Below are 9,780 nucleotides of genomic sequence, written 5' to 3' on the forward strand. Positions count from 1 at the left end.
TTGCTGCCTTCTGTTCTGCTCCGTTATTAACATCGCTAGTACATCGTTTACAGGGATGCTTAAAAGTGGGAAAGGCAGCGTATTTAAACTGTGAAAGGGAGAAGCCTTTCACACATTATTAAACAGCAGAACTAATTGCCACCAGAGCGGATATTGGAAAGCAGGTTTAAAAATACCAGAAGTGGAAGGGGAAACTTCGTTTTCCAGGACTTAACCTCTCACTAATCTAATTCATTTTAATTAAGATTGAGAAAGCCTTCCCTTTGGGGAAAATACCCCATGAATACTTGCAGCAGGCCACAATTCATGAGAGGACACCACCGTCTGCTTACAATACGCCTTTCCCCATATTCCTATCTAGCTACCATTTGCCACTATGTTAGTGTAAATGGAACATCCTGCTCAAAAAAGAGACTTTGTAGAGTTTTTTAAAGCATGTTTATGTGACTGCACATAAATGTTTGTGTAAAAAGGGAGTTATGACAGTTTATACCACAAAGGTTACAGTAAGAAAAAGCACTTCTTTATGACAATAATTCACAAATTCACAAGAATCACTTTAATATACAAAGCAATTACTACCATTCTGAAACACAAAGCAGCTAATATGTACATAGTGTTAATAAAATGCATTATAACCCAGTACATTTTTTTTTTTTAAACACAGATAAAGCACAAAAAAAAAAGTAAAAAAAAAAAACCCACAACAGGGATGGTTTTAGATTTTTGGGGAAATGTAAATAAGAATTTATTTTCCCCAATAATGGATTTTCATTTAGTCTTTTAACTTCCACAAGTATGTGGGAGTTGAGCTCAAATACCCTGTTCTGTGCTGACATGGTTTGGGTAAAGAACCAGAAATGCAGATGAGGTGAACTTACTCTTTCCAGCTTACGTTACAAAGGGAGAATAATAACCCTCACTCTGGAAGCTTCCCTGAAAAACGTTGTTCCAAACCAATTTCAAATTATAAATCCAGAGTAGAAACAACTCATTTATGAAGCGAACAACCAATCTGTGGACAAGTCTGTGGAGGGGTTGGCTGCCAACTAGCACCTCTTCTTGCCCGCTTCCCCATCCCATCCCTAGACGCCCATATAAGCAGCACAGTTTCAAATCTCATACAAACTCGAAGTTCTAGAAATTTTTAAAATTAATGTTTTAATATAAATAAATGTCATTACACACACACAAAAAAAAAAATGGAGTGGCACCTGGATAAAACACAACTTGTGGAGAGCATCCGAACACTCTTGGTTCTTAAGAGTGGCCGTTTCCAGACAACTAACCGGCTCAAGGCTTCCCTGCGCTCTCACTCAGCTATCCCCTAATTTAGAGAAATACATAGCCGAGGCTGAGACCAAGCAACCTGACCGCTCCCAAGCCATGAGTACAGTAAGTGGTCAGCTTATGAGGTGAGCCAACCGCGGGTCGTCACAGCCTGTCCCTGGCCCCTTCCCTGCCAGCACACAGCCCCTGGAGGACTGATGACTTCCCCTGCCTCTCGCTGGTGAATGCCAGACCTGAACTCACCAGTTACGCAGCAAGCCACAAATGGCACTTGCAGTACCAGAACGCAGGCAGGTCACCGTCTTCAATTTGTGCTACGCAAACTAGCCCAAGCAAGTCTCTTTGCAGGCTGGAGCTTAAATACATTAAAGAACCCCCACATTCCAAGGCAAAACACTTGAAATGCAAACCCTCTTTACCAACTGGAGCTGGTCCCTTTTCCCCAGAGATGTACAGATTTAAGCCATATTCATCCACAGACCTGAACCTGTCACAAAGCACACAGCAGATAAGATTTCAGCACCCTGTTCCTCTTCATCAGTCTGGCTCCTCCCAGACCAAATGAGCTTCATCATACCTTCAGGTTTCTGCAAAATCAGTGTCTTTTCCAGCTAGCAAATTCAAAAGCTCGGGGAAACAAGTTCCCAGGCACAGTACAGAGAACCATCAGTGTACTGGATGCTTTAAAAAACCTGCTCACAGCGACAGATTTCAGGGTTACAGCTAAATTATCATTGTTCCTGCAAAAGAAAGGTGGTTGTGCTTTTTCTTTTATCTTTTAAAGCAGGGTGACACATTGTCAATGCACCTTTAGTTCCTGGTGTCAAAGAATTGGAAGGCTTTCTGATTTATTTTCTTGGAATGCAGCTCATACAATTTGCAGCCGAATCTCAAATTAAGAAAAGGGCAATAAAGTGGCTGAAAAATAGTTTAGCTCTCCTTCCAAATTAACCTCCCTTTCCCACTTGGGATCACTGAACTAGTTCTATTCTAAAAATAATTTCACATCCATCCTGTAGATACTGCTCTGAGACACCACACACTTAATTCTTTCCAGTCTCCAGTGCTGCCAGTTCAGATCTCCTGCCATTTTGTAAGTAATGCCTGCTGGACGCCAGGTGCTAATCAGCAAGTTAAATTTGCAGGGGGGAGTCAACTGCTGTGGGGAGAGGAGTGAATTGTGTGCAGGCAGCAGGATTACAACAATTGTGCCAGGGAGCTTCTCAAGCAAACCCAATTGCTCTGATTTTTTTTGTTCTGTGTTTTGTTTTTTTTTTTAAAAGTGCACATTTTAATTAAACATTTACAAAGAATAGAGCGTAGCAAAAATAAATACATGACCTTTTGGTTAGATCATTGGCAAATGTTACATCACTAACCAGCTTCAGGGTGAAAAAATGACATTTTATTTCTTTATCAACAGGGTCTTAGAAAACCAATGAAATCCTCTATGAATTGTCATGGATTTGCCACCACCGATAATGAACTTGCTTTGACGGGGAGACTTGTCTTTACTTTAACCCACAAAAAGCACTCTCTGTCTGTCATAAATTAAAAAAACATAAAGTAAAAAAGCAGAGGCCAGTTTTTCCTAACAGACGACTACTTGCAGCTGTAGCCTACTGGAAGCCCAGATTAAAAAAAACCCTATAGTACAAATTTAGATCAGAAACTATCAGGGCTGCTTTTCCTTATTAAATCTAACCTTTTTCTTCCTGAGCCTCTCAATGATTCCAAACACCCCACCAATTTTCTGATCAACCGACAAGTACCAGAGGGGACAGTGCTCTGCAACGCAAACGCCAACTACAGAAGAGCCAGAACCTGCAGGTATCTGTACAGTCCCAACGAGCATGACAGGTTAAAATTGTGCTTTCCGATACAAGCAATGGTGCTGGTAACTACCTGATTCTGGTGAAATCGCTGCTTAAATAAAAAAATGCATCGCCACTACCCCAGGAGGAAAACAGAAGTCTTACCAGTGGTTCCTTTAGAAAATAACACCTTAAGAACCTTTCCAAATGTTTTGCCTTTGATATATAGCTGCCAAAGAGAAAAAGCACAGAAGTGAATTATTCTGGAGGGTGGTGGTGGTTGTAAAACAACTGTTTACATAATTTCAAAAATCTCCATCAATAAAAAACCAAAAACAAACCTCACAAAAACCATGAAAGATGAAATAAAATTCTCAAAAATGGGTAACTGGGAAACAGCACAAAACAAATCCGTAATAAGCGCTAGAATAATGCAGCCCAGAACTACTGGGGCTGGGGAGGGGGGGAAGCATTCACACGCACGCACACATCCACACACACCCAGACACACACAGAAAAGTAAAAATTTTTTCTGACCTCCATATACTATAATACTCAGCATTCCTGACTTAAAAGCTCTCAGAGCTGTAGATTATATACTGTGTGTATATATATATATATGTACATATATTATACATATGTATTTTCCAAGAATATCTAAATTAAAAGAGCACCTCTGACAATATCTTAACTGCCTGATCGGTGCTGTTGTTTTGCAAAATAATGACATTACAAAAATGGTATTTCAAATCAATTCTTGTTTATTATGAACATAATGGATCTAGCCCTTTCTAACCCTCTCTTCAGGTAAAACAGGCTATCAGTTCTTGAAAACTCACAACCGTGAGATACAAAACTAACCCTCCCTCCCCCCTGCCAGCATAATTTCCGTCCTACTTCCAAATGGCCTTAGTTTATAGAAGCTGATTACCCCAACCTCACGACTTGGTAAATAACATATGAATGGATTCCTGTGTCATATTCTTTCCCTTTCTGAGTCAATATGAATATTAAAGCATGTATGGGTAACCCTAGCCAACCCTGTACTTGGGTCTAACACATTTTTTATTCATTTAAAATTTCCATTAAAGAAATTCAAGTCCCTAAATCCTCAGTGCAGCATAAATAAAAATAAAGACTCTTGCCGATCCCTACGTACTTCAAAATATCGTTCTTCTTCTTAGTGAAACGTTAGTTGCTCATGAGGTCTAGCCTAATTAACACTGCAGACGACTCGCAGACCACGCACATGCAAACCGGGAACACAGTTCTCCTCTCACCGCCGCACAGATTTGCACCAACCCTGCATTAGACGAACCCCAACCAGGTACCGTTTTAGGCTCCCTGGTCCGTTCAGCTCCCAGGCTCTGTGCCAAGTGACTACCAGCGAGCACTAGACAGTGCTCATTGCCCACGAGGAACAGCTCTCAGATCACAGCTAGCCTCTTTCAGGTTCACTGCAAAAACTCCATTTTTTGCAAAAAGATGGTTCTACAAAAAGAAACACCCTCAATGTAGGCATGTACAGCCTTTTCCACGTTTCTCAAAGCTGGAGGAACCATTTCACATAACTGTGTAAATTAGGCCACCGTGAGCTTCGTGTTTTACAAGAATGACTCCTGCGTTACCGAGATTTCTACTTCAGCACTAGTTCTGAAAAAGTGGTAACCGTCGTATGCATTTGTATTCTCTGACTTTAAAGAATCAGATAATTTTTATAAAAGCATTGCTGAGAATTTAGGGTCTTCTTTAAATTTGCATCACTAAACTAACAAATTCATCTTCCATTAAATAAAAACATGAAAATCAATTCTGTATGGCAGATAAAAATAGACCATTATATAAACCCCCTCAAAACTTGTGAAAATGAATTCTTTTGTAATTCTGATACCTATGTTCTCTTCTTGAAATACAAAAGTAGTTTGACAGTATTAATAACTCTAGATTTAACAATAATGCTTAAAGTTCATCCCTGCTTCTTATGTAAAAGTCTCTTGGAAACCGAATGCCCTCTTGAATGAGAAAACTAGAACTTTTAATACTGCTTAGCTGTTTGAGACTCAGCTACCCAGAGTCTTCCAGATGTTCTTCTCATAACACCACATTGATTGTGCATAACCTTTTAGAAGCTCATGCTTGAAATTTTTCTCAAAAACAGGTAAGAGTGAATGGGAAAAAAATATTAGCTAATACTTCGCTAGGCAAGGCATTAGTACAGACCAGAGTCTTATTCATATGTCTCTATACATAAAAGTTTGACCATAAGCCCAAAGTAAACTTACTCCATCAAATGACCCAAGTTAATGTATCAAGAGACTGGCTTTGGAGGGCCAGCAAACAAACTGCACATGATTCTTTTTGACACATTCTTTTTGACAACTTCTTGAAATTCTTTTTTGGTTCTTTTTGAGCATGATTCTTTTGAAGTCCTAATGCTTAGTACAAAGTTGTTTTTAAACATGAATTATCTTTTTAACAATGTAAATCTGGAACAGACCACATTTCCTCAGTGCACACAAAAAAGTTGATCTTGCAAACATCTGAGGCACCTGAGTAATTTTACTTACAGGAATAAATTACTCAGTAGATCTGACCCTTTACATGAAAAAATCTTCCAAATAAATTGAGTACTTAGCTAGCCTGGCCAGGTTCAAATAATTAATATTTTCCCTTGCAAAATTCCAACTTCTGCAAGTTGGAATATTTGTGTGTGAAGTCTTCTTCAACATTTGAGGTTGTGCTGGCAGCTGACATACTGCAATTTAATTTATGCATGGAAGGCAGCCTCAAAATTTGAAAAAGAATCTAGCAAACCAGGCTGATGTTTCCATCAAGTACAATAATTTCCATCACATAAGATAGTGGTAGGGAAATAGAAATAACCTCATTGCGTGAGAGGACTTGGGACACAGACTATACTGTCATCATGGAGTATGTATGTGGAATTGGCCACGCTTCAACTGCTTAGTTGTTCTGCATACAAATAGGTAGTGCTTTCATGTGTTACCCTTGTTTACTCTGTGACTGTTTTCTGAACGTCACTATTGTACTTTTTTTATTCTGAATTCCTTTCCCATCCAAATATCATTTCCCAACCAATATCCTATGAAGTTGGTGTTTGATTTTTGTGCATTCAGAATGCTGAACCCGCACACATAGGCTTCGAGAAGCAACAACTGACCAGTGAAGCTCATTTCAATGCCTTTGTTTCTGAGGTATGGAGAGGTTTTTACTAGTCCAGGAGGGCTTAATACAGATTACAGACCAACCCCCCTCCTGGGCTAGTTTGAAAAAGGTACGTTATCTCCACACCAAGAACGTGACTGTGAAGCGCCTTTCATTTGGCATGCCGCTTAGCTGTGTACTTTTATAGTTCATAATGAATGTGTGAAACCAATTTGGCAACCATTAATTCTTCATTGCACCATGCATGCTCCACGTATGTGGCCCACAGTTCTCCGGACCAAGAGGCTGGGGTGGTTCTGTCTCTAAGGCAATGGAAAGAGCTCAGCACAAATTCTTGAAATCATTACAAAAGGACCCTCCCCACAGTAACTTCCCAAGTGACCACTGTTACTCCTTGAAGAGGATGGGGAGATGAGAAAGAAGCCTGTTCTTCTTCTTCATGATGAGACTGACGATGAAAATAATCTTGTAGGGGGAGAAGAGGAGGCAAGTACTTGAACATTCACAGTTTGATGCAAAGCACAGATGAAGTATATTCTGTAGTTGCTTCAGGCAGTTTTGCGCATAGAAAAAAAGAAATGTTTAGAAAATAAAAAGTTTACTTTGTCTTTCTGGATATAGCCAGAACCAGTCTTTATCCCACCTGGACAAGTGAAAATGGGAATCCAAAATTAATCTGATTTGTGGCAGTAAAGGTCCTTAAGTGCTTTCAACTCCTCAATCAGTGTCTTGTTTTGGTTTTCAAGCACAGCCACTCTATTTTCTAGACATTTCACATACTCCTTTTTCTTCCTGCGACATTCACGTGCTGCCTCTCTGCAAAGCAAAAAAGGCCATTCAAATCCAGAACAATTACTTGCAGTCATGGGCTACTTAACTGTTCAGGTCAAACCCTTTTCCCAGTACTGCCATTTTTAGAATATGGAGGTCTTGTTAAGAAATGCAAGTTAGGAAAAAAGGCTGAGTTCGTAACAACTGCTTCTCACAAATCAACACACACTCGAGATCCACAGATCATTTCAACATGCAGATCCCAGGAAGTCAGCACCAATGAAATTCTGCTTGTAGGGTTTACATTAGATCCTTTAGGCAGAGTCAAATGCTGCTGCAATAATTTCACCGATTTTATTATAATAAATAGATGAATAATAAAAACATGTCTAAGACCAACGTTCATCTATTAATCTCTTTATAGTCTTAACTCTTCCCTTTGCTGCATTCCAACCAAATACTAACGGGCAGGATGTTCAACTGGTGCAAAAAAAGCTGTATTTAGAGCATTCACGTATTTGCTCTCAAGCACTACTTTAGTTTTATTTATGTCTGCATCACTGCAATGATAATATAAATGACTCAAATAAAAAAAATCATGAAATAAACAGTCCCTAGCAACCGTATCATTCTTTAGTCCTTGTCTGCTGTGCCAAGAACATGGCGGTGTTAAATGTGCTGAGGCAGATCTCGAGACGAATCAAACTTCTAAGGTTTGCTTGTAAAGGCTGAGTTGCCTCTAGGTAACTTGGTGACATACTAACACCACCTATGAAAAATATCTGAAAGGTGTTAATGTGCTGCTGAGCATCCTGAAGGCAGTAACACCAAGGCAGAAGCTACCCTGTAAGCAACAGTAATGGTACCGATGTGCAAAGTAAGCACAAGGCTAAATGCCGCGGGTGGATGGGGACAATCCTCCTGCAATGCAGCTTGTCAAAGCCGCATGCTGCAGACAGATGCAAATGTATGTGCTTGTTTGCCCTGGACCTTTAGGTGCAAAGCAGAGCAGCTTCAAAAAGAGAGTCTGAGTGTCCCTTCATTGCAAATACTGCATAGATTGGTGATACAGTCAATGTTCTGGGAAATGAGAGGACAAAATTGAACCTGGTTCTTCTGCTTATTAGATAAATAGTAGCTGTAGTAGCTGTAGTGCTCTGTAAAAAAGAATGACTATTCCAGGGCCTACCTGGTAAGAAGACTCTAAATGTAATTTTTGAAATTCAGCTCCACAAATGAGACAGGATGTAGAAAACCTAGTCTGTAAGCCCTGAAAGGACTAGGGTATCCATTTGTCACTCCTACAAATACAATTTCACATGCTTGCAGCACTTCAGTGGGCCATGTGCAACATTTAGAATTTAAGTCATTTTGGGCTGTTACTTGTGTCACCAAAAGATAAAATACTACTGGATCAGGAAGCACCTCCCATGCAAACTACTAACCTGTTTTCTTGGGTGACAACGTTTTTCTTTCTTTTTGTGATTTTTGTGCCAGCTTGGGCTGTATATTAAGCCACCTCAAGTCTGTGTGCATTAGTTATTCATCATTATGAACAGCTAGCGTTATAGTGAATTACAAGAGAGCTTTTAAAATGTAAAATTTACACAGAAAATTTGCACAATAATATCTATGAATATTTACGCTATAATCCTCAAATAAGTACCACCTCACCATCTGCCTCTCTCTATCCCTTTCCCCTGCTTTGCTATGGAGCCTAGATTTGCAAATACCTATTAAGCAGGCAGGCTAAAAGCACCACACATGCAACATGATACTGTTGCAAAAGCTGTCAATTTACCTCAAGTGGGGCTAATTCCGCATTGTTTTTCTTGGCTTTCCCAAACACAAAGGCTTTCTTTTACTGGAATAAGACTGCTGACTAAATGAGGGGATTTCTGAATGCTAATTTTTCTCAAATGTAGAGCCTGAAAGGGTGACATCTACTATTCACTAATATCAGAAAAATATATAAAAAGGGGAGATGGGCGACATGCTGTACAAAAACCTTTTAAAAAAGTGAACTCTGCTGTTAAGCATTATTTACTTCATTAAGGCCCCTCAGACAAGCACTGGGTCTGCTCATGTTAACTTTCTGTCGTGTTCACAGCCTAGCAATCTACAGAAGACAAATACACCTGTACCACGCAGCATTTTTTTCAGACTGACAGATGAAGTAAAACAGTGCTTTCATGGGGTCTGACACCTTTACTTAAGGTTTCATAGTCACAATACATGGCATTAGCAGATCTGCTTTGCTTTGCAAATTCTTCAGAAAGCATTCCATAAAATGACTAAGACCGACCAGGCTTCTTAGGGCTTAATAGTCTAGTTCTATGCATAGCTGACTCAGAAAAAAGTGATCTAAATGTACATACCTGTTCTTCATTAGACGCACTTCTCTCTTCCGTGCGGCCTCTTCTGCTGGCTGGGTTGGAAGTGCTGGAGAGGATGCCATGACTACGCCTGGTGCAATGGTGCTGGTAGGGGCGGTGCGAATCTGGTAGGTCTGCACGTCTCCTGAGGCAGCTGAAGGACACAAGGGAACATCATGTCAGTTTGGTGACAGCGCTGTTCAACGTGGTGCAAAAAGCACCATGTCATCTATCTAATCACGCACTCTGGGCGACAGCACAGGAGGGATGACCATCGTCTGGGTCATCACTGCTATCTCAGTCTGAGTTAATTAACAAACACAAGGTTTTGAGCATTCCTGGTG

The 9,780-nt window shown here is 40.0% G+C and overlaps 1 protein-coding gene across 1 annotated transcript in view; it reads right to left on the reverse strand.

Annotated features, from left to right (window-relative positions):
* Positions 1 to 3,451: 3,451 nt before the first annotated feature.
* CREB1 (cAMP responsive element binding protein 1) overlaps positions 3,452 to 9,780 on the reverse strand; it is a 20,868-nt gene continuing 14,539 nt past the window's right edge. Inside the window, exons 6-7 of the mRNA XM_009637475.2 lie at positions 9,440 to 9,590; positions 3,452 to 7,106 (exon numbers count right to left, since the gene is read on the reverse strand). Coding sequence (XP_009635770.1) covers positions 6,962 to 7,106; positions 9,440 to 9,590 — 296 coding nt within the window. The 3' untranslated portion in view covers positions 3,452 to 6,961. The remainder of the gene's footprint in view (positions 7,107 to 9,439; positions 9,591 to 9,780) is intronic.

This window comes from Egretta garzetta, unplaced genomic scaffold (genome assembly GCF_000687185.1).
Source record: "Egretta garzetta isolate BGI_Z169 unplaced genomic scaffold, ASM68718v1 scaffold474, whole genome shotgun sequence".
In the NCBI taxonomy this organism is placed as follows: Eukaryota; Metazoa; Chordata; class Aves; order Pelecaniformes; family Ardeidae; genus Egretta; species Egretta garzetta.